Below are 24,691 nucleotides of genomic sequence, written 5' to 3' on the forward strand. Positions count from 1 at the left end.
TATATATATATATATATATATATATATATATATATATATATATATATATATATATATATATATATATATATATATATATATATATATATATATATATATATATATATATATATATATATATATATATATATATATATATATATATATATATATATATATATATATATACTAAATGAAAGGATACCTACCTATATTTAAGCGTAGATATGACAAACATAAATAATATGAGTAATGTAATATTGGGGGTGTGTGCATTGATTATTTTGGGTTGTCTGCTTAGGTTACAAAATTAGGGCCAAGGCCACTGCTAAAAATTGTTATCAATGAATTTGACAGAACCAAAACCTGACTTTTGAACATTTTCTTTCTGCCACAGGGCCGAGGTATTGCGGGAATGTCGGCGATCCGGTTGCTGGATGTCAAAAAACAGTCGCCGAGGTGCGCCACACGAAAAAAAACAACAACTGCCTGGCTGTCATGGGGCGATTTATGTCATAACCACACCCAAAAAAAGTAGGAGGCAGGTGAAAAGGTGCCATTTCGATGCCAATACTACACCAAAATCATCGAGCAAGTGCCTTGGTCAATCAAGGTAAGGGATTTTAAATGACCTCTTTAACCTCATTATAATCGTCAAATGCTAATTTCAAAAAAATCTTAAACATTATTAAATAATATTATTATTAATATATCATGAAAAAGAGAAAATGTACTTTAATGCCACGTCTTTTTCCCTGTTTAATATTCTTTCTGAAATCTCATCTCATTTTCTGAACCGCTTTATCCTCACTAAGGTCGCGGGGGTTCTGGAGCGTATCCCAGCTGAGGCGGGGGACACCCTGAATTGGTTGCCAGCCAATCGCAGGGCACGAGGAGACAAACAACCATTCATGCTCACACTCATACCTAAGGGCAATTGAGAGTGTCCAAACAGCCTACCATGCATGTTTTTGCTATGTGGGGGGGGGAAACCGGAGTACCAAGAGAAAACCCACACAGGCCCAGAGAGAACATGCAAACACCACACAGGTGGACTGACCTGGATTTGAACCCAGGTATCCCACCGTGAGGCCAAAGCACAAACCACTCACTGCACTGGGCCGCCCTTTGTATTTTTTAAAGAGTCTAAAAAATTAAAATAACCATTTGAGAATGTATTTACTATTTCATTGATAAATTTCATCCAATTATATATGATTAGCCCCTCCCAGTTCACAGAGAGTCGACGTCCATCACCATGAGTTCACATTTAATAGACAATATTTTGTTATTGTTCATCTATTTGATATTCAATTTAAAATGTGTGACTATTAAAATGTTGTAAACATCTTTTTTCCCTAGTAATTCAATAATTAACTCCTTAGCTGCCATTCACAGCATCTGAAGTTTGGGAAGGGAGGGACTTGAACACATGATAGTTGCCTGCTCCTCCCCGTCCAATCAGATCGGACATCTGCTGCTGTCAATGGAGTTAATTTTTGCTGGTCTTTTTTAGAGGTCACCCTTATCTTGCATCTATGGAGAACGCAGAGGCTTTGGCGGCGGAGTGGGACAGCTACAGGAACGTTACCATTGAGATTACCAACCTGACCAGTGGGTGCATGCTCAAGCACCCCAAGTAACACATGCATACTTTATTCCTAATTTTGGTAGTCCATTAGACACTTCTGAATTCTCTGGTTTAGAAATCTCATTTCATTTTCTGACCTGCTTAATCCTCATTAGGATCTCGAGGGGTGCTGGAGCATGTGTTTTGCTGCCATATAGGCTCCAGCACCCTCTGTCTGCATATGCCGTACAGAAGATGAACTAATTTATATTTTACAAAATACGTACAGGCCACAAAACATGTATGAGCCATGTGATTGCTAGACTTGGGGGGCCGCAAAACATTGTCTGGCCGGCCTCAATTGGTCCCCGGACTACAAGTTGGAGACCATAGTTCTCTAATCGTTTTGGATTCATTCTGGTCATCGATGAATGGCGGGAGCGCTAGTCTAACAACAACCCTAACCCTAGTCACAATCAAAAAATATGAAAAAATGAATACTAAATAAAAACTGAAAGAGCAGTTTTTAAAAGGGTCTTTTTTTTGCCTTCTTCAAGGGTGTTCTTGAGAAGCGGCTACTGCCACACCCCGCCGCAGCCCACCATTCGGTCCAAGCGCACGGAAGTGTGCAACTTCTCCAGGAGCTACGCAACAGTGATGGGCGTAGTGGGTGTGTTGACCTACGACATCTACGAGCGTGGTGCGGCGGCCACCAAGCTGGCCATTATGTTCTCCGTGCCCTACGACTACGGCTTGTTTAAAAACTGGGTGGCGGTGGGCATCTTCCCTGTGGCGAGGGAAACTAACAGGAGGCTCTACAAGGAGATGTACGCCTATTGGGAGCTGAAGGGCTTCGCTCGCCAAGAGGGCAACGGTTGCGGCCTAACCTATGAGAGTGACAAGATGGACGTCATGGTTACCATGTCGCCCATGGGTAAAGCCATTATGAAAGTGGAGCTTTGGGATAAGGACTTCGACCCTTGACAGATCAATTTTCACAAAACCCCAATAAAAACAACAACAATGACTTTGCCATTTGTCCATTTTTTTCTCTGCATGCTCAAGTACAGTAGTACTTTGACATACGAGTACCCCGATTCATGATCAATTTCAGATAAGAGTAAAATTCAGGGCAAATATTTATCATGACATACGAGAAATGTAATTACTGTAAATAAAACTTTGATGAGAGCAACTTTATAATGTTAATATAGGCGACATAGTTTTAAATGAGAAGATTTTCCGCTGGTAGCATGTCTTGAGATTTTTTCAATGCAAAATGTTTGGCTCAAAAAAGGTTCTGAAACACTGCTGTCGGCAATGTCAGGACATTTCATGTTGATTTGGGACCGCTTTCTTCATCTTACACAATTTCTGCGTCTGTTTCTGCTGGTTTTTAAAGAAAAATAATTATAACCACTCTGTGACATTTTTTTTTGTTTGGCAAAGATTTTCTTTTTGTATGGGTTGAAGTTTGGAAGTGTGACTATTCCCCTCTGGCACATTGCATATGAGACATCTATTCTTGAACTATGGCAACTATTAATATTGGGAATAGCATAATAGGTACAGTAATCCCTCGATTATCGCAGTTCACGTAACCCAGACATGGCCACCATAAACAAAACAAAAAAGTGAAGTAGGGTTATCCCTATTTAAGCCTACCATGCATGTTTTTGGAATGTGGAAGTAAACCAGAGTACCCATAGGAAATCCACGCAGACCCAGGTTGAACATACCAACTCCACACAGGTGGAGCACCCAGGATTTGAACCCAGGACCCCAGCACTGTGAGCCTGTCAAACCAAATACTCGCTCCACTGGGCCACCGCAATCCATTAAAATGTTCCAGAAAAAAATGCTAAACATGTTAGTGTTAAGTTTCACTGATTGTGAAGCGTCGCTAAAACAACCAGGATAGAAAACCCAGGAAAAAGCAACAGGTCACATGGAGGAAAAAAAAGACAACAAAATCAATCCATAAAATGGTTGAACATTTGTGCCCTGTGATTGGCTGGCCACCAATTCAGGGGTTCCATGCCTACTGGCCATAGTTGGCTGGGATAGGCTCCAGCACCCCCACGAACCTTGTGAGGAAAAGCGGTATGGAAAATGAATGACTGAATTTATTCTATTCTATCTTTGTGGTTCAATTGGGTCAAAATTAGTTTTTTTTCTAAATCTATAATAAATGAAAGAATATCTACCTATATTTAAGCATAGATTTGATAAACATAAATAATATGGGTAACATAATATTGGGGTGTATGTGTGTTGATTGTTAAGGGTTGTCTGCCTAGGGTACAAAATTAGTTGAGGACCACCCCTGAAAATAGTTATTAATGAATTTGAATGCACCAAAACATGACATTTGAAAATTTTCTCATTTCCAAAGGGGGTGAGGTGTTATGGGAATGTCGGCAATCCGGTTGCTGGATGTCAAAAACGGTTGCCGAGGTGCGACGCACAAAAAGAAAAAACCTGCTTGGCAGTTGTGGGGCAACTTCTGTAATGACCGCACCCAAAAAAGGGCGGCGCAGGATACAGGGGGAAAGCAGCGTCCACATTTCGACGTCAATTCTACACCGATCCATCGAGCAAGTGCCTTTGTCAATCAAGGTAAGGGACTTTAATCTGGTCCATCCCTTTCAAATGACCTCTTTAACATCAGTATATTCATCAAATGCAAAATGGAAAAAACAATCTTTAACATTATTAATTAATATCATTATTAATATATTAATATATATTGAAAAAGACAAAATGCAATTTAATGTCACGTCTTTTTACCCTGTTTAATATTCTTTCTCATCCCTCATTTCATTTTCTGAGCCGCTTTATCCTCACTAGGGTCGCGGGGGGTGCTGGAGCCTTTCCCAGCTGAGGTGGGGGACACCCTGAATTGGTGGCCAGCCAATCGCAGGGCACGAGACAAACAACCATTCACGCTCACACTCATACCTAAGGACAAATTAGAGTAGCCAATCAGCCTACCATGCATGTTTTTGGTATGTGGGGGGAAACTTGAGTACCAAGAGAAAACCCACGCAAGCCCAGGGAGAACATGCAAACACCATACAGGTGGACTGACCTGGATTTGAACCCAGGTCTCCATCTGTGAGGCCAAAGCGCTAACCACTCGCCCCACTGGGCCACCCAGAATAGTTTAAAAAAAATCAAATCAACTTTTGAGAATGAAGTTACTATTTCATTGATAAAACAAAATGTCCAATTATTTGATTAACCCCTCCTTATCCACAGCGAGTTAACAGTCATCATCGTGAGTTCACATAGGCAATATGTTCTTATTGTTCATCAGGTGGTCATTTTTACGGTTCTTTTTTAGAGGTCACCGCTATCTTGCATCCATGGAGACCGCAGAGGCTTTGGCAGCGAAACAGAAGAGCCGCAGGAATGTTACCATCGAGATTACTAACCTGACCAGTGGCTTCATGCTCAAGCACCCCAAGTAACACATGCACATTTTATTCATATTTTGGTAGTCCATTAGTCACTTCTGTGCTCTTTGTTTCAGAAATCTCATTTCAATCAAAACTGAAAGAGCAGTTAATAAAAGGGTCTTTTTTTCTGCCTTCTTCCAGGGTCTTCTTGGACAAAGGCGACTGTCACAGCCCACCGCAGCCCACCATTCGGCCTATGCGCACGGAAGTGTGCAACTTCACCAAGACCGACGCGGCCGCGTCGGGCGTGGTGGGTGTGATGACCTACGACATCCACGAGCGAAGCGGGGCTCCCGCTAAACTGGCCATCATGTTCTCCGTGCCCTACGATTACACCTTCTATAAAAACTGGGTGGCGGTGGGCATCTTCCCCTTGGCGCGTGAAACCGACGAGAAACTCTACAAGGAGATGTACGAGTGCAAGGAGCTGAAGGGCTTCGCTCGCCAAGAGGCCAGCGGCTGCGGCCTGACCTACGAGAGTGGCAAGATGGACGTCAAGGTCACCATGTCGCCCATGGGTAAAGCCATAATGAAAGTGGAGCTGTGGGATAAGCACTTCCACCCTTGATGGATACATTTTCACACAACCCCAATAAAAACAACAACATTGATCTTGATTTTTGTCCATTTTTTCCCCTACATGCTCAAGTTTAGTAGTACCGCGACATACGAGTGCCCCGACATACGATCAATTTGAGATAAGAGTAAAATTTAGGGCAAATATTTATCTTGAGATTAGAGACAAATTTTGATATTCTGGTCGCAACTCCCTCGTGTAATGTCTATATGAGCACTGGGCGGGGCGTTGCATATTTTTCAGTGGTTTTTTTCTCCCTGTTAGTCAGTGCGAATGGCGGAGTGTTCACTAATACGAGAAGAGTATGTACTACTTCTCGTTGGGAATTAGTCGTGCGTTATCCTATTGTGAGGACATTTGTGTGCATTATTTTCGGGATATTTTGAAGGGAAGACAAAAGCAAACGACCCTCGATGGTTTGCAACTGAAAGGCAGGGATGGAGGCGGGGCAAATAGAACCATCCGCGAGAAGAAAGGTATAAAAATGTAATACTAAATTTGAATTTGGTTTAATGTAAAGTTTGATTACATTTATTTTTGAGTGTCTCTGCATTGTAATCAGAGTTTATTTAACTTTGTTTATGTTATGAATGTGTTGCCATGCACTCCCCCCCCCCCGTGAAATCTGTCTAATTTTTGCACAAAACACTTTTTAGTAATATTAAACCACTAGTTATTTGTTACTTTGTTAATAGATGGCAAATTGGATAATTTAAAAAAAATCCAATCCATTATCCTGTTTTTGGTGTTTTTTCAGAGGGTTGAAACAAATTAATTAGTTTTTTATCCATTTGGGTTACGAGTAAATTGACATTCGATCTCAATCCCGGAACGAATTAGTAAACCTGTTTCTCGAGCTACCACTGGATTTACTTTTTTTTTTTTACTTTAGTGCTGAGTCTTAGTCACAAGCAGAGGAATTTTTATCCAGAATCCATTTTCAGAAAATTCACAAATCTTTTCCACTTTTAATGGTCAATCAAAGTATCAGAACTAGGTAAAAGGAAAAAAATGAATTTTAAAATGTATTTACAGTATTCCCTTGATTGCTTTAGCAAGACAGACACAGAAGACATTGTAGACCTAGTTTAAAAAAACTGGAGCCACACATCCAATCCATGTTGACTGGAAGAACTAGCAATGATCATTCAAGCTAACCAAGTGGCATTGTTTCATGCTCTAACTCCATCTGGTGTTAAAGATGAAAATTACAACATAACATAGGCCCAATTCAAGTTTCTTTTCTGGGCCATATTGGATCATATTTTCATAATTTGCTGCAAGCCGATTAAAACTGGGCAACAGGTAATAGTTGCCCCACTGGCAGTAGTTTGGACTTTCCTGACAACACTTCTGATGATGCCACTTAGCGTCACTCAAAATGACAAGTTCAAATCTCTTCCTATATGAACGTACCAAATGATAAATAAATAATACCGTCATTGCAAATATGGAAGATTAGTGCCAGGTTACCAAATCTATTTTAGTTTTGCGTTTGCAAGACCACAAAAGCTAAATTTCATTCATCTTTTCGCCAAATAAAACACACTGAAGAAACATTTTTGGGAAAAATCCCCAACTTCAGTCTTTTTCTAGGAATTTTGTGGGTGAGGGAGCTTTTGAATTCGCACCTAAAAAGTTTCAAAAGAGTTGTTTGGACGTCAAACCACACAAGTGGTCTTCTCCAAATGTATTATTTTGAATATGTACAAATACTCTGATGTTATATATTATAGATAAGGGGTTCCTTTGCAATACTTATTGCAATATCACTTCATATTGGAACCTCTCAGCATTACCTGCAAACTCAAGCCATTCTTTTGTCATTTCTGATTGGTACATTTTCTGAAATTGCTGTTGGTCAGCATTTCCGCGTTGTTATTTGACATGCATTTCTGTACACTCAAAGTCAATTGGTTAAATACGTGTGTGTGTGTGTGTGTTTACATCCACACGCTCAGCTCATGTACATGTGCAAATACACAATAGGGATTATTGTTGTGATAACGACTCCTAAAAACAGCAAATGTTTTAGTGCCATAAACAAAACACAACGTTTATAAATAGTCTGGCTCTCAAAGTGAACTAAATGGTCCACTACACGGCTCCAACGTGGTTCAATCAAAGTTTTTGACTCATTGTCTGCCCTAGACTAGGATAGATGTCCACAATCTATAAACTTTCAGCTGTGGCACTTTAAATCCTGTTTCGATGACAAACAATAAGTGAATTGAGGTGGCTTCCTCTTTCAGTTCCTGTCTGTCCATCCGTTTGTCCATTTGTTTTCACACTGTGGAAATCAGTTTGACTTCAGGAGTGCTACACACCGGAATTGAGAAAAATGGTAAAGGGACTGGTGAATTTTTGGTGAGCCGAACTAAAAAAAAGGTTTTCAGAAAGATTTTAGTATCATAATATTGATCAAGAATTGACAAGTTGCTCACCTGCCAGAGAAACGCGACGGATCGTATTGTTCCAACGCCTGTCAACAACACAAAAGGGGGTCAAAATCTGTGATTTTCAAGGCAAACATTGCTTTCCAGGATTGTGCTTTGAACTCACAAAAAACACACATGGTTAGATTCAACTTATTTTTGAGTGTCTGCATCGTAATTCAAGTTCATTTAATTTTTTTTAGTACTATTAAACCACTAGTTATTTTTTACTTTGTTAATAGATGGCAAATTAGAACAAATAAAAATGTTTTTCCAATCCAATATCCTGTTTTGGGTGTTTTTTCAGAGGGTTGGAACGATTTAATTTGTTTTGAGTTCATTTCTATGGAAAACGTTCATTTAAGTTACGGGTATATTGACATACAAGCTCAGTCTCAAAACGAAATAAGCTCGTATCTCGAGGTACCACTATATATAAACATTATGGACATTCAAAGACTCTTCTGATTGGCCAGACTAATCCTACCTCCCCCTTTAGCAACTACCACAATATCAGTTTGAGACCATTTTGGGATATTTGACCTCTAAAAATGTGACAAGGGCATATTTTCCTCCCTAAAAGTTGGTTTTAAATATATTGGTTGAGTCAAAATCTTTTTTCAAAGCAGACAGTTTGTTGTGTGCCCTACTCAACACCGGGTGGCGCTAACAGTCCATCTGAAATTATTAGGGAGACAACTTGTGAAAAATTAATCAGCGTCAAGCAGAATTTGTGTTTTCAATGTTGTTGAAATTATTACTTGAAAATGTACTTTAGTTTCAATATGATTTGTGTTGTCCTAATTTCTTTATCCAATAAACATTTACATGATTTCAGTATTTAAAGACTTGAAATTAATAATTAAGAAATGCTTTATCATGTCCTTTCTTTCTCTCTCATCTGCGTTAAGATGCTACCAAACTATTTGAGATGTGAGTAAATTGACATTAAGCTTGTATCTCAAGGTATTGCTGTATTTCAATCTTTTCTACTGGACAATTTTTCAGGTATGGCCAAATATTTTCACGTCATGTTGTGTTTTGTTACACACCTGTGAGAAACCCGGCATGGTGAGGCCATAGGGACGTGGCTGTCGGGGGTGGGCATCAACGACAACGGAGGCGGAGTCTCTATCCAGAAGGTTTCCCGTGCTGCTGCTCTTTCCGGGATGGAGGCTGCATGTAGAAAAAAAAATATTTGTTAACATTATTCCTTTTTTTGTATTGTATATTCCTGCAACATTTGGTGATTTGACATTTGGTTCATTATTTTTTTTAGCAATGCACAGCAGTAGCTACTTTCTCTTATCAGTGTTTAAAATAAAGTAAAAAAAAAGTTAATAAGTCTCAGAACTGAAAGCAAAGGGCGCAAATCGAAATACATTGGTACCTCGACATACCAGTGTATAAAAATTTAAAACAAAATTAGAATTAAGTTTAGTGTAAGGTTAGAATAAACTTATTTTTGAGTGTGTCTGCATTGTAATCCAAGTTAATTTAAATTTGTTTATGTTATGTTACAAGCACGTTGCCGTGCAAAAAGTCTGTTTTGGGTGTTTTTTCAGAGGGTTTGAATGAATTAATTGGTTTTCAGTTCATTTCTATGGGAAACGTTCATTTCAGTTACGAGAAAATCGACATACGAGCTCAGTCCCAGAATGAATTAAGTTCATATGTACCACTAAATGTACATACGTTAATAATTATGTATCTCAAATGTCTCGCATGTTGGGAAACTCATATGTCAAGGTATTACCGTATTGAAAAAAATTTAGAACATGCCCAAATTATTTCAAAAATAAAAAATAAATTTAAAAAAGCCCCTTTATACCCTACAACAAAGAGATTCCGCTAGAAGCGACTTACCTATGGAGCGGAAGTCGGCCAAAAAAGCCTCCGTCAGCTTCAGCAATGACACGCGTGTACGAGAAGGGGAACCAGCCTCGCCTAAAGGAGTGTAGATGTCAGCGAGGCCTCAAAGTAGCCTAATAGGACGCGGGCGTTGCACTTACAAGTGTGTTTTCTCATTTTCGCCGTAGTGCCAGCCGTCCCTGGCCTCGGGCACCAGTAGTGTGACCACGTCGCCTTGGTTGAAGCTGAGCAGCGTACTGTTGTCGCCGGCCGCGTGCGAGAAGAGTGCCTGGACCCGTGCCGTCCTGGCGCCGCGTTCCTTTTTTTCCAGGCCCGCCGCCACCGAGCTGGAGCGTGGCAGGGTGCGAGGCTCTGCTGCGAGAGGAAGGAACACATGTCACTTTACGGAGAGGGTCTGCATATGTTTTTGAGTCATGCCATACATTTGTTGTCATGTGACATGTTTTAGTGGAATGTGACATGTTATTACAGTATTTTCTTGGATATTAGCCATCTTCGAGTTTAAGCCGCATCCTTAAAATTGCCTTAAAATCATTGAATTTTACAATTTCTCGTGTATAAGCCACCCCCTGAGTCACAATTCTCAATTTTCACCAGATCATATTTTCTCCATATACATGGTTTTAATAGGAAGTGCAAATGTGTTACTTTGAAGGGTAAATCTTAGTATCACACGTGGTATTTCTGACATCCTGTATTTACCGAATGGATCGTCTGCTGGATTGCATATTTTGAAAGGGTGTTGCCTGCACGTAGACAAATGCAAATAGGAAGTCATGTGAGCAGAACAACCAGGAAGTGCGTCCCTAAGGGTCTAGTTTGTCATCTCTAGGTAAGATGGCAAAGGCAGGCACAAGTACCGTATTTATTGAAGTATAAAGCGCAACATTTTATACCAAAAAACTGAAGCAAAGTTTGGGTGCGCATTATACACGAATATCTACGGCAGCCGTTAAATTGGGAGACGTAAAAACCTGTCTTTGTCCGCTAGGTGGTGCATGAGAGCTCGTTCTATTGACCGATGCTCACACTTATAAAAAATAACCCAAGAAGAATGGAATCAATAGTTTGGTAAATCTGATGATGATGAATTAGACTTTGAAATAATTTAAATATTATGATGAAGAAATAGGATTTAAAATTGTAAATTCCATTTGAGAAGTGTTCATACCACTAGTTTGTTTTACCAGGTTTACGTACCATATGTTGTCAATGAATGTCAGAATTTCCAGAATACAGGATAATTAATGATATCTAATTTAATCTAAGAGTCGTGATTTTTTTTTGGCAGGTGGTGCATCGGTGTCACGTTATGAATCAGTACCATCTGATGATTTGAGCCAATTTCTTAGTAACGTGTTATCTTGTCATCAACATGTTTTTGAGTAGCGTGACAGGAAGTGGATGTCCTCTTACTCAGTGAAGTCTTGCTCTTTGCGGGCGCTGCCTTGCGTATAGGTAGTGTGTTGGAGTAAGACATCTTTCCATGCGGCAAAGCTGCCGCTTTGGACTCGGGCCACTGCTGGTAGTGGTCGGTGCCATTTGTGGCCCCCGCCAAGCCTTCCGCGCCGACCCCTATCAGCCTCTGCTGGCCACCAGTGACTCTAAGTGTCCCCAGTTGAGGAGGTCCGGCCAGAATTTGCCCACGTTCTGGCAGGGTAGCACCCATCTGTGAGAAAACATACAAGACTTTGAGTCGGAAGGTCCTTTCCCGGCAAGACGTACGCAAGCAGATCGAGGGTTTCCCCGTCAGAGGCTTCACCATGACAACGCAATCTCCCTCGTTTCAGGAAACACTTGTGTTTCATCACCTCCTCCAGTCTCTATCGCCCACATGTACGCAAAGTGGGTCAAGATGCTTGCCAATTCTAGTGTGAAATTCCAAGCTTTTTGCTTTTCTCGGCGGACCAGACAACCTCAGTAACTCAGATAGATGGACGGTCACAGAAATGTTCACCTCTAAATAGAATACCCCAACATAGGCTTGAAACTCATTGGCTGTCATTGATGGTGGTTGATGAACTTTCTCAAAAAAATCTAAACTGTTCAAACTCTTTTGACATTGACCACAGAGTATCTGTGGCTTATTACAATGGTAATCTTATTTTTATTGCAATCACAGCACCAAAAACTCAGGCAACACATTAACAATGGCTTCGTGTCGACGATAAACTTCCGATCCATTTGGACTGTGAGGGGGCAGCGATTGCCAGCCCCTCCTGTCTATTGCTGTCAGCAGGTTTTTATCCACTTATCACAAAATCACTTCTTCATGATTTTTTTCTGCTATTTTTTATATTCTTCTTTTTTAAAGTTCATAAGAATGTGAATATCCACCCTCAAACTTGTAAGCGGAAGCCACTTTTGCTACTAGGCTTCAGCACTGAAGAAAATAAAACAAAAATAAAACAAAAACAAACAAAAAGGGAGTTATAATAGGGGTGATCCAACTTCGCGCTTTTTCAATTATCGCTGCCATATCTGGTATAAAATAACTGCAATATTCGAGGGATTACTGTATACACATTTTTGCTAATTAATGCAAACTATACATAGTTTTCTCAATATTTAACAACATAACTGTGCAGGCAGTGAATCGGCTAATTATGAAGATAATTGCGGTGGCCCAGCGGTTAGCGCGTCGGCCTCACAGGGCTGTGGTCGAGGGTGCGATCCCAGCTCGGTCGCCACTGTGAGGAGTTTGCATGTTCTCCCCGGGCTTGCATGGGTTTTCTAAAGGTACTCCACTTTCTCCCCACATTCCAAAAATATGCACATAGGCAGGTTGAACAACATGATTATTCCATGTCAGCCATCACTATGAAAATCACCACCAATTAAAAACATCAATGTCATTGACTATGAATATATTACCTTGAACTTCATCTGAGAATAGCGGTTTCCATAAAAGGGGTAACAAAAGAAAAAATAATAATTCCTGTCTGAATGACAGCCTTACACAACATGAACTGTGTCACGTAACAGAGTGTCTCTCAAGTGGCCCCCGCAAGCCCACATGAAGCGTACTTTATATAAGCTGCATCACCAACGCAAGCATTTGCAACACACTCCATCTCATTTGCATATTCAAACAACGTTGCCACCAAAGATTTTTCGAAACAGTCACCGATAATTTTCACCATCTTCCGACTCATTTACTAATAAATTAATCTTGTTATTTATGGTTATATTACTAAGGGCATTTCTGTTTTAGCATGGAATGAACAATGGAATGAAAAAAAAACATAGGACTATAAAATATTTTGTAATCTTCATAACTGTTATTCCAAAGCAGTGGCTTGTTGTTTTAACTTGTTTAAATGTTATTGAGTTGGACTAAAAAAAAAAATATATATTTTTTTTTCTTTTAGGTATTAATGGAAAACATTTCTAACACAGCCCAGCTCCTTTTTTATTACAAATATGGTTTATATGCGAGAAAATATGGTATTCATTCCTTTTCTGAATGAATCCAATGCAGAAAATGAAGTGCTGAAGCCTATTCCAGCCAATTACAGGCACCAGGTGGGGTATACCAGGAATAGGTGGCCAACCAATCACAGGGCAGAAGGAGACGGACAACCATTCACGGTCACACTCATATCACGGAAAATTTAAAGTGTTCAACTAGCCTACCCTGAATGCATTGGGGGATTTGGGAGGAAACTGGAGTACCCGAATAAAACCCACACAAGCCCAGGGAGAACCTGTAGACTTCACACAGTGAGGAGCGGCCTGGGATCGAATTATATACTTTTGCGTAACAAATAAAAAACAAAAGAATTTTAACAGTATGCTGTTATTATTCAATGCCAATGAAGGGTATAGACAAAATAGACGCCTAATCCAATTGGATTGGAGGCAGTGATCGTTTGATCCCAGTCAAAATGGAGTGTTTTGGTCATGGTTACGGTGAATGGCGGTGGACTCACCTGCAGGTTGTTGTTCATTTTGCTGCTTTGACTTTTGCGTCGGAGTTTCTTGAGTTCGTTATGGCATTTGTCCAAACTCTGGCTTTTGCCCTTGTGTTCAGTCTGGTACTTCCTCAAGGCTGCCTGTGGGAGGTGGTTAAAAGATGAGCGATGGCAAAACAGCGCCGGAGAGCCGCGACGGACGGTAGCGCTTACGTTGAGATAGCGAGCGTCCATTTGGACTTTCTTCTCTAACTCGGTCAGCAGCTCGTTGTGGAATGACTTTAGCTAGGAAACGAAACAAAAAAAGGAATGAAGATGGGGGGAAATCGTGTCTTTTTCATTTGGTAGAATAAGATGTCTGATTCCTTTGAATGGAAATGACGTCCATTGTCGTTAACAGCTGAGAATGTGAAAAACTGTGGCTTGAAACCCTTGTTTGGAAACCTGATAATGCCTTTATTGCCTAATTTTGAAGTCTCAATCTAAACACAGTGGCTGCTGTGGTACCCTTTTCACTACATAAATATAGTGAGTCAGCAAGCAATGTACCCAGACAGCAAAGCTGTCAGCGCCATACAGCGACATCTACAGAATCGTGAATTTAATGCATACAAAAGACGCACCACAGACTGATTGTGCACTACGTCCACTTTTGGGAAAAATTTAGACTCAAGTGCATGCACCCTATATGAGTAAATATGTGCTACGTTGAATTTATACGGTTTATTATCACTTCAGGGGAATTGCAATCATTAGTAAGGGCAGCGATTGGACGAGCTTGACAGGTATGCCTTAATGGCAGAGACGTCTACGAGTAGCACTCTTTCATTCACAGCAGTAGGATTAAGGGCCTTGCACCATCAATGGCAATTAAAGGGTTAACATTTTGTCATCGCTATTAGATTTAGTATAGTTAGTATCTTAAAGTCATTATATATATATATATATATATATATATATATATATATATATATATATATATATATATATATACACACACACACACACACACAAATATATATATCTCATCTCATTTTCTGAATCACTTTATCTTCACTAGGTTTGCGGGGGGTGCTGGAACCTAACCCCACTGACTTCGGGCCCGAGGCCGGGGACACCTTGAATTGGTGGCCAACCAATCGCAGGGGCTATATCTACAATATTTTGTAAAGTGTTGACCACGGAGTTAAACTGAGAACACAGAACAGAATCTCACTTGAACTCAAATTTCTTGTGCAGACTATAATCGATGACATAAGAAAATCAGAGGCGCAGGCCATAGTTTGGACCTGGGTATTTCACTGGGTGGGACCCCCGCTTACCATCTCCTCAAGCTGGATTTGGATGCGGCGATGCACTTCGGCCATCTGAAACAGAACCTCCCCTGCGGACGACACAAAAACCATTAGACGCCTTGCTCAGGGGATGCTGGGAAACTGAAGAAGAAGCCAGGGGACTGACTAGCAAATCATAATACTCCACAAACATGCCAAATGTGTCATGTGACGCATGCAGTGCGTGCGTGGGTGTTACCTACATGCTGTTTCTTCTGCACATGTTGAAAACATACAAAAAAACAGTTTGTTTTAGAAAAGAAAAGGAAAAAAAATTCTTCCCATCTTTCACCTGCACCCCAATACCCCCCCCCCCCTCCAAGCCCCTAAGCACACAGGAATTTACTCTCAAACATTGAATTTTTGCTTTTACACCCAGAAACATAAAGTTATGTTCAAGAGCACACACTTTGCTTTCTCAGGTCAGATGGATTGGAAGTCTATCATCATCATCAATCGTGATTAACCTTTTTCTGCCTACGGGGAAATTCAGTGGCTTTTTTTTCTCCACCGCACGCCAACGTCTCCGTCCTTATTTGGCCGAGAGGAGAAACGGAACTGCGGGAGCTTCCCGCTTTCCTCTTCCTCCCCACATGACCATATTTGGTCGGCGGAAGACATACGCGGCGGCATCTTCTTCCTCCTCCTCGCTCTCCTCTTCTCGCTACACTAGAGGAGCTCCACTCGTCTAATTTTAGCAGCCAATGACAGGCAATTGATGATCTACTTAGATCAACCATAATTAACACATTATAGGGCAAGTGACTATCTTTGGTCATTTAAAAGAAATGTTTTAGTGCCATTGTCAACACTTAGACTGAGAATGTTTATCCGCCCCTGTCAGTCCTTATAGATTGGACATCCAACATCGTCAATGGCACTAAAACAAACATTTCCAGCCAGGTTATTGTTTTTTATACATGAAGAAAAATAGTCACATGCTTTTTTTGGTAATACAGTAATCCCTCAAATATGGGGCTTAAAGACAGTTTTTTCCCCACATTCATCAGGACTCTAAACTTGCGCTAACACGACACACAATCCCTTCTGTGTAATAAATTCACGGTGAGTTAACATGAAAAGATGTTGGGCAGTGTTTTGCCTCCTACTAGCTGACTGAAGGTAAGTGAAAGTCAGTGAGAGGTAAGTGATCCGCTCGGAGGGTGATGAGATGTGTCCATCACGGCAGAATGCCAACGACTCTGAAATTATCACTTATTTGGGTACTTTGATGGGAAAACGCACCTTATGAAGAAGCACTACCAATTTCGTCATACGCAGCTGGGTATGATGACAATTAGTCTTTAGTCAAATCAATGATGATGACAAAGCCTATGTTGGATTATACGATTATTATTGCGGCTTCACTACATCGCAAGTTTTTTTCTGGTGGTATGTTTTATTCGACCGGAGGTGGTTGATAGGGAGGATTCTGTAAGTGTTTGCGCCGTGTAAGTGTCTGCGCTCCGTCTGTGTCGCAAAATTCATGCTTGGCTGGTTGATGTCACTCAGTGACTTCACTAGATGTTTAGTGTCGCAATATTGTCCGCAATCACAGCTGCATTACTACGGTATAAAATAAAAAAACTTGATCGACCATGCTTACTATGTTACCTTTATTTTTTTTTTTTATAATTTTTGTACCTTCATAAAAATGTGAAAATACGCGCTGAAACTGCCAAGCGGAAGTCACTCACTTCCCTGCACTCCGCATTCTACTAGGACTCAGCACTGAAGTATATAAAAAATATATTTTGAATTTAAATTATTTTTTTTTAAATAGGGGTGACCCTTCTTTGCAGTTTTTCATTTTTCGATAAACGAGCTAATTACTGTTTATTGAATCAAATGTTGAATTTAGTTTGTATTTTTTTTCAAAAAATAAGGTCAATATTCCCAACTTTGGATACATTTTTGAATGCAACTGAATTTCAAGAGACATTTACAAATATTTCACTTGAGAAAACAATCTTATTAATTGTAAAACAACTCTGTTTTGGTTACTTGTTGGAATTTGGAGCCCTAAATGCAATTTTTAAAGCCTAACGTGATGTCCTCACATTATTTGAAGAGCTGGTGGTCTACTCCAGCTTGCGCAAGGACTCACCAAGCTCCTTAGCGCCTTGGCCGTCGCCAGCCGCATCGCCCAGCCGCACCAGAGCGTCAAAGTAGCCCTTTGCCGCGGACGTGACACCTGCAAACACGCAAAAAGGGGGGAAAAGCCCTTTGAGCGTCCACAGCTTTCACATCCGCGTTCTAGTTTTAAGGGCCAGGTTAGGATAGAAGCGCTTCTCTGGAACTAGATTCGACTCCAAATGATTGTTTCCCAAAATGAAAGCAGATATTTGCAAATGTCTACTTTTGATGATCGGAGCATTTTAACCTATTGACGACAAAAATTTGGAGTTACTATCTACTGAGTGCCTAAAATTAGATAACTTAGTAAGCCATCCTGACATTGGGAATTCACAAGATGCATGGCAAGTCAATCTAATGGATTTCTAGTCCAGTCCAACAAATCACATTAGCTGAAAAACCAGGTGGAGCGATAGAAAGCCTCCTGGGTCGGAAAATGAATTCTGCATATTGTGTTATACGACTATTAAAAAGGGAAAAACCCAATATTTTTAGATCGGGAAATACTAGTCTCAGTCTGTAGAAGGTCGCCACCTTGTGCACTTCCCGTGTGTGGCTCCACTTTTTTTTACCTAGGTCTACAATGTCTTCTGTGTCTGTACTTGCTGCTGCTTTGCTACTGTAACCAAGGGAATTTCCCAAATACGGGATGAAATAAAGTTCTAATCTAATGTGATCTAGATGGTTTATTTTTGCAGGCATATCTGTTAAAAATACACGTGTTCCTCAAACACTATGATTATTTAAGTGCATTTTTTTTCTAAATAAATACAGCAACATTATGTTACTATCCATACATATTACGATTTCTGAGAACACACCGTACATCCGATTTGAATGGAGTTTTTAACAAAAACATTTAAATGTACGGTACTAGGATGTTACCATGCTCGATTTTTTTTTATATGGGCCCCAGTCCTTCAAAATAATTGATTTTTCTAACTCAGAGTCACATTTTTAAAGTTAAAAAGTGCCACTTGGGGCTCATTTTTTCAGTACATACGAAACTTTTGGAAGAAAATGACTGTTTATTTAAAGCATCATGAAGACGCAAACGTTTTGAGCCTATTTTTTTCCAGGTCAACAATTGCACGTAGCTAAGAATCGCTAAAAACCCTGCTTGTATTCCATTATTTGCAGTTTTTTGTAAACAAGCCACTTTGATTGTATACATTTTGTCAAAATAGATTTCATGTAGATTAGTCAAGCCATCAGTGGCAGCTTTTCAAAAAGATATTTTAATTCTTGGCAGAAGAATATCAATAGACTATTGGGTATTTGTATTGTCACAATGTTACTGATAGGCTGCTGCTGACTGTTCTAGATGTCCAATCTATTTAACCAGGGAGGCTCGGCATTGAGTGAACAAACATTCATTTGCAGCTACAATTCCCTACAAGTGAAAAATTCATCTAAAATGTATTATTAGTCATTCATTCAATCCTTCTTAAAAGTTCCAAGTCAAGATGCCAGGCTTAAAACATGAGCTGTCCATCAAAACTGGGCTGGTGGCGCCGATTAAGAAAAGAAGATTAACATATTATGTTTCATTAAAATGTAGATAGTTTTCCTACACCAAAAAGGAAAACATTGCTAACGTCTTTCATTCTTTAGCAATCCGCAGACCACAGCAAGATTTCACTAAAACTGAGCTGTTCTTTGCAACAAAAAAGTGAAAAAAGCCTTGCATGTACTTTTCTTCCAAATGATATTTCAAATTTTCCATAAAAAAAAATATTCATCAAGAATCCTTCCAATTGAAAATGAAATTCCTGCATTCATCCTTAAAAAGCGAAATTGACGACTTTTCCAAAAGTGCTTTTACTTGATATTTTCATTCCTTTGCGCCCTCGCTAAAGCCGTCCTGGATTCAATGCTCCCATTTCCAATTCTCACGGCACCTTCTGTTCTACTTGCCACCGTCTACGCCGTTAGACACCATTAACGCTATGGCTGCCATTGACAGCAATAGACAAAAAATGTGAGTAAACTCCAATCTCAGAAACTTTCACTGTTAAATTTGAAATTATATTTTTTTTACTGGTAGATATCCAATACATTTGACCTGGAAGCATTACTTTCACATTTATTATTATTGAAGTTTTGCATACACAAACAGCTTGCACAATTTACACACACATACACACACACGGCAACGTTGGAATCCTACAAAAACACACACACACTAAAGAAATTAACCCCCCTCACAAAAACACAAATACACAACCACACCCTACACACGGGAGGAAGCCAGTGAGGCCAGATTTATTCCCTTAAATGAAATAAATAAATAATAGAATAATATATAATAGTTATTTTTCCCTCTGTGTGTACATTAAAATTGAAAATAAATAAAAAATGAATACAAATACATTAATTAATATCCAAAAAATATTTTTCCTCTAAAATGCCTATGTTTCATTGCCATTTTGATTACTAAACATCCAATCCGCAATGCAATAGACGTCTAACACCGTCAATGGCAGCCAATTAAGGGTTAACCAACAACTGATCAAAAAGAGGTCCAACTATTTTGATGGTGGATGAATCAAGTTATTTCGCTTTCAAAACATTGGCAATCAATATTTTATGCATCACACCAAAAAAGAAATGTACAAATTAATCGAAATTTTAGGGAATTGACTAAAAATGTACAAGCAGCAGCCCAATGCGCTTTTAACACTTACAGAAAGTGAACACATTTCATAAGGACATGTCCCTCAAAACCCGCCAAAATATATAAAAGGCAACCCATATAGGCATCCCCTGCATTTAAACTGAGAGGGGGTCGATTGTGAATTCTCATCTCCAAGTGCCATTGACAGATATAGACATCCAATCCATTTGCCATCAAACAATGACTTGTTAAGAAAGTGACCTGAAAATGCCCCAAAATGAATAGAAAGTGCCCCAAAATCTACAGGCTGACACAAACAAACTCCATTTCTGAGTTTTGATACTTTCAAAAACACAGACTGTGACAAAAAGCAACATAAGACAACAGCAGAAAGCAAGATGAAAATCAGGCGAATGAAGCCACGAGGAAGACAAGCGATATTCTGAAGTACCGGTGAGCGTACTTACTAGTCAGCGCCTTCTCGTAGCTTTTTCCCATGGCCACAAAGTTCCTCAGGCACGGGTTGAACTGCTCCATGATGGACTGCGACCAGAAGACGAGTGCCGTCGTTAGTTAAAAAGAACGATGGAGAGTGCTCGCGTTGAGCACGCGTGCGCGACTAGAGGCGGGCTGGCGGGAGGTAACGGGGCGCTGTGAGCCAGTCCGACCTTGACCTGTCTCCCACCGTGCCTGCTAATTAATTCTTATTTTTGTTTGGACGCCAGCTGAGCGGATTCTCAGTCGTGAGAATTCAGAAAGAGAAACAACACACAAAAAAATTGTCCTGTCTTGATTCACAGTTAGAATCACACGATTGCCTAATTTTGTGTCTCAAATCAACTCATGTTGTTTTTGTTGTTGTTGTTTTGGCACTAATTTGAAGTTCCATCCCTCTGTCATTCGTTAAATGATTGTTTGGAACCTTGTTGACTTTCTAGCATGGGCTAGCATCTTTAAATCCTCATTTTCAGAGATAATAAATCATCAAAAATCGTAAATTTGCCAGTAACTGTTATTATGATGACTGAATCAAGATTACGGCTTATATGCGCATAAATTAGACTTGACATGATTGAACTTGGAAGGTGACCGGCACGAAAGCCCATAACGCAAAACAAATGTATTTTGACGTCGATTAATGAAATTCAATAAAAAAATAAACCGTATCTTTCAAAAAAACATGAAAAAAGTCACTTACCGTATTTATAACGCGAGTATAACGCGCACCCATAATTTGTGACTAAAAATTGGCATACATTTTTTTATCCATTTTTTTTAGCTCACACCAAGGATTGCACCGGTACTGGTAACTGGCAAATGCTGAACACATGTCGCCATGAGAAAACATTAATTCACAACATATGGTACGGAAACCTGGTCAAACAAGCTAACAGTATGAACACAATTCTCAATTGGAATTTACAATTTTTCATCCTTAAATTCACAATATTTAAAAAATTTCAGTCTGATTCTCCAAACAAATGATTATGGACTCGTGTGAACAGGTGCCCCGCTAACGTTTCCCTGTATCAACTTATAAAAAAAATGTACAACCCTATAATACCCTATAAACTTCCCAACAGCTATTTGGGAAGGGGTGGCTTTTGTAAACAAAGGTGGATTAACGCCACCTGGCGGACAAACTTAGGTTTAACGTCTCCCATTATAACGGCAGCAGAGGGGACTTTTTCACCAACAGAGGGCAGTTTTACACCGCGATTTGTGTATAACGTGCACCCAAATTTGCTTTCGTTTTTTTGGTACAAAATGTTGCACGTTATACTCAAATAAATATGATAATAGCAAAAAAAATATTCTAAAATCTCCATTTATCATCCCCCTATTTGTGCTGCCAACCCCCAAATACCAAGTAATAACTTCTCTTAGAATAATCTATTGAATTATGTTTTTTTTTTTTAAATATAAATACCCGCAATAAAAATCTTCCAAATCAGGACATCAATTAGCCAATTTATAATTTGCAGGCGTGTTTCTGGACAGAAGATCTGGGAGCAAAGTAGGACAAAGGGATCCATGTGCTTGAATCTGCTGTTATGCAAGAAGGTGGGGGGCTTATGTTGGGGGATGTGATGTCATTTGGTGTGTGTGCTGTGAGTCAGCGCTTACATAAAGAGCAGCAGGTTGGCGTCAAGTCGGGTTGAAAATTGCTGCACAGCCTGGGTTGCTGCGCTAAAGCGGGCTCAATATTAATTCACTGGCAGGAGATTTGTTTCATATTCATCTTTTCCAAAGATAAGTCAACATCCAAGGGTGCTCAACAGTCCTTTTACAATGTGTGATATGTGTGTGTGTGTCTATGTGGGGGGGGGGGGGGGGGGGGGGTCTGCGGCATGCTGGGAATCCTGCCATTGAGCGCAGATGCTGTTTGGCTTATTCAGACAACAACAACAACAACACACTTTTTTATCATCACTGAGTGGATAACACCAGCTTCGTCCCTATTAATCGACAAATAATTAATTCTTAATTATAGGGAAGGTCGATTCATGGAGCTAGAACAGTTTCCCCAATCTTTTATGTACTAATGTAATTTAAAAAAAATATTCAGGTTAATTTAGTACAATATTCCATCATTGGGAAATGAAGGATTCAGTTTGATAAATTTTGTTGTTGGAAATGTGTATATATATCTTTACCTTTGATAATTTACCATGTTACATCTGATTTGGAACGAACTGGTTTCGAGACAATGTTATTTTGTATGGAAACAATTCCATTTTGATTTTAGAAGTTTTTTATTGTGTTCATGTCTGAAAAATGCAAAGCAAATCACCAAAAACAGTTGCATTGCATCTTTGATGCGGACGTCTCACTCTGTGACCAGCAAAAGGTCAGTGGGCAGATTTCTGTCCTAGCCATGACCCCAAACGCAACGAGGTCGATGGGTCGAGTGGTTTGTGACCGATTATGATGCTTTTTGTGTTTGCCTTGAATCTTAATAACTTCAATCTTTTTCCACCTCATTCCGAACTTCTAAAAATTCTCCTCTCGTGACCGACTTCTGATCACGTGATTAGGGATACCCCACCTGGATTATTCTCATTCTTCATTCTTTCACTCACATAGACGTTATATTGATTTGAGCTGGGAAAACTAGGATTGACTTAGCATGTTTAGCTGGAGACGTTTAATCGCTGCCAACTTGCCCAGTCAAAACGGATTGGATAGCCATCACCGTTAATCGTAGGCTAATACATAAAAACAAATGCATTTTAAGAACTTAATTTTTTTCTGAATTAAAAATACAAAAAGGTACCAAAGACTCATAACCCCCCCAAGGAACATGTTGGGGGTTCACTCAATTAATATGCATTTTAGGTTGATATTGACAGCATTACACAAGAACATTAGGGTTTTGCGTTAAATGAACAGTAGGACCTAACTACGGTGTTGTCCCCAAATTTTACAAATTTACAAGTACACTAGCATTTACGGGTTAAAATTTGGGGGGTAGGGCTGGGGGGGGGGGGGGGGGTTTGGGGTCAAAAATTGATTTATGATGGTTCTGGAATGGATGTTTTGAAAGGGGAACATTAATTTGACATACAAATACATTGAGTTATGCCATAGGCATACCTGTCAACTGGTACGTTCTCGCCGTAATTGGTACAACTGAAAGCCCATTTTTATATTGGTACGCTGTACACATGAAAATGGTACGCTAAACGGTGATTTTGAGAAAAAAAAATAAATTAAGGCACTTTCTAGCCATTTTTCACCATCCGCCATTGTTTCTTCCCGGAAACGCATGTCTGCCAAGTGATATATGTACCGGCGCCTCTGATTGGCTAAAAAAAAAAGATCATGATAAACATTTCGTTTTGTAACACTTTCACCATGTGATTTCCGTTTCCTGTTCCCTTGTTTATGTTTACTTTCATTTGATCAGCTGTTTCTGGTCTGTTTACAAGTCAAGAATGTTCGTGATTTTTTACAAAAAAGTAAAGTGGTAAGATTTTCCATGTATTTATACATATATGTAAGGGCGAAAACAAAATTTGGTAAGATCACAAATGGTTCGAGGTTGACAGGTATGCATAGGACAAAAATAGTAGAACTATTGAACATATTTTCATTGATAAAAATTCCAAGAGTTAATAAAATAATGTGACATCAAGTTTTTAGATTTTGTTTCCAAGCTCATTAACTGCCTTTGACTAATGACTAATTATTGTCGATTTCATTTTTAAAAGAAACTAATGCCTTCTATTTACTCAAATACTGTATAACAGATGTTGGTGGGAGATCAGAAATGGAATCAAAAGTTTGACAAGCATTTCATTAGACTCATACAGCATCAATAATTCATGAGTGTAAAAATAAAAAAATAATAATAATAATTCAAGATTGGTGTCATGTGTGCAAGTTACCTTATAAACGTTCTCGGTAATTCGGTGGACTTCGTCGGTTCTCGACATTTCGACGTTTTCTGCGGGCAGCTGAGCGCTCATTAGGATGGCTTCCCTGCTTCCGTTCCTCTTCTTCTTCTAGTTTTGGTTTCGGTCGTGTCGCGGCAGGCGTTTGCTCGTGTGGCTGGCTTTTATAGGAAAGCCCCACCGACACCGCACCGGCGAACCCACGCGTGCTCGTGCCGAAGGGGGCGGTGGGCGGAGCTAACGCAAGAGTCGGCGTCTAATTCATTGGAGAAAGCTGGATTTTACGACGTCATTGAATGTAGCGTTGCCGGCCACGCCTTCTGCACTGCATCACCTCGCATATTTATTTGGACCTTTGATCGGCATGTATGTAACATATGACGTCCAGCTGGCGTGACG

General features: G+C 39.7%; 3 protein-coding genes across 5 annotated transcripts; 2 read left to right on the top strand and 1 right to left on the bottom strand.

Moving 5' to 3' along the window:
• Nucleotides 1–525: 525 nt before the first annotated feature.
• Nucleotides 526–2,576, top strand: LOC144211690 (DELTA-actitoxin-Aeq1b-like). The gene is made up of 3 exons (XM_077739106.1): nt 526–592; nt 1,496–1,618; nt 2,107–2,576. The coding sequence occupies exons 2-3, from the start codon at nt 1,518–1,520 to the stop codon at nt 2,531–2,533; spliced, it is 528 nt and encodes a 175-aa protein (XP_077595232.1). The 5' UTR covers nt 526–592; nt 1,496–1,517; the 3' UTR covers nt 2,534–2,576.
• A 1,436-nt stretch (nt 2,577–4,012) lies between these two features.
• Nucleotides 4,013–5,621, top strand: LOC144211639 (DELTA-sagatoxin-Srs1a-like). Its single transcript, XM_077739034.1, has 3 exons — nt 4,013–4,168; nt 4,896–5,018; nt 5,152–5,621. The coding sequence occupies exons 2-3, from the start codon at nt 4,918–4,920 to the stop codon at nt 5,576–5,578; spliced, it is 528 nt and encodes a 175-aa protein (XP_077595160.1). The 5' UTR covers nt 4,013–4,168; nt 4,896–4,917; the 3' UTR covers nt 5,579–5,621.
• Nucleotides 5,622–6,535: 914 nt separating this feature from the next.
• On the bottom strand, nt 6,536–24,521 carry LOC144211522 (BAR/IMD domain-containing adapter protein 2-like). 3 transcript variants are annotated; one of them, XM_077738858.1, is made up of 12 exons: nt 24,287–24,521; nt 20,363–20,438; nt 17,250–17,336; nt 15,131–15,192; nt 14,022–14,093; nt 13,827–13,949; nt 11,311–11,563; nt 10,035–10,248; nt 9,889–9,969; nt 9,075–9,198; nt 8,032–8,069; nt 6,536–7,906 (listed from the first exon to the last, which is right to left on the bottom strand). In XM_077738858.1, exons 1-12 carry the CDS (start codon nt 24,365–24,367, stop codon nt 7,873–7,875), a joined length of 1,245 nt encoding a protein of 414 aa, XP_077594984.1. In that variant the 5' UTR covers nt 24,368–24,521; the 3' UTR covers nt 6,536–7,872. The 3 variants fall into 3 exon arrangements, with proteins under 3 accessions (XP_077594984.1, XP_077594985.1, XP_077594986.1); XM_077738859.1 differs by lacking the exon at nt 17,250–17,336 and having other exon boundaries at nt 24,287–24,520; XM_077738860.1 differs by lacking the exons at nt 17,250–17,336; nt 20,363–20,438; nt 24,287–24,521 and adding an exon at nt 15,346–15,395.
• Between the last annotated feature and the right edge of the window lie 170 nt (nt 24,522–24,691).

Source organism: Stigmatopora nigra, chromosome 18 (assembly GCF_051989575.1).
Source record: "Stigmatopora nigra isolate UIUO_SnigA chromosome 18, RoL_Snig_1.1, whole genome shotgun sequence".
NCBI classification, from domain to species: Eukaryota; Metazoa; Chordata; class Actinopteri; order Syngnathiformes; family Syngnathidae; genus Stigmatopora; species Stigmatopora nigra.

Excerpts from the sequence above, each read along its gene's own strand:
- LOC144211690 (XM_077739106.1), top strand. The coding sequence starts at position 1,518 with ATGGAGAACGCAGAGGCTTTGGCGGCGGAGTGGGACAGCTACAGGAAC. Across the intron at positions 1,619-2,106 it reads TGCATGCTCAAGCACCCCAA|GGTGTTCTTGAGAAGCGGCT; the intron begins GTAACACATGCA and ends GCCTTCTTCAAG.
- LOC144211639 (XM_077739034.1), top strand. The coding sequence starts at position 4,918 with ATGGAGACCGCAGAGGCTTTGGCAGCGAAACAGAAGAGCCGCAGGAAT. Across the intron at positions 5,019-5,151 it reads TTCATGCTCAAGCACCCCAA|GGTCTTCTTGGACAAAGGCG; the intron begins GTAACACATGCA and ends GCCTTCTTCCAG.
- LOC144211522 (XM_077738858.1), bottom strand. The coding sequence starts at position 24,367 with ATGAGCGCTCAGCTGCCCGCAGAAAACGTCGAAATGTCGAGAACCGAC. Across the intron at positions 15,193-17,249 it reads CCAAGGCGCTAAGGAGCTTG|GGGAGGTTCTGTTTCAGATG; the intron begins GTGAGTCCTTGC and ends TGTCGTCCGCAG. Across the intron at positions 8,070-9,074 it reads CCATGCCGGGTTTCTCACAG|GCGTTGGAACAATACGATCC; the intron begins GTGTGTAACAAA and ends TGTTGTTGACAG.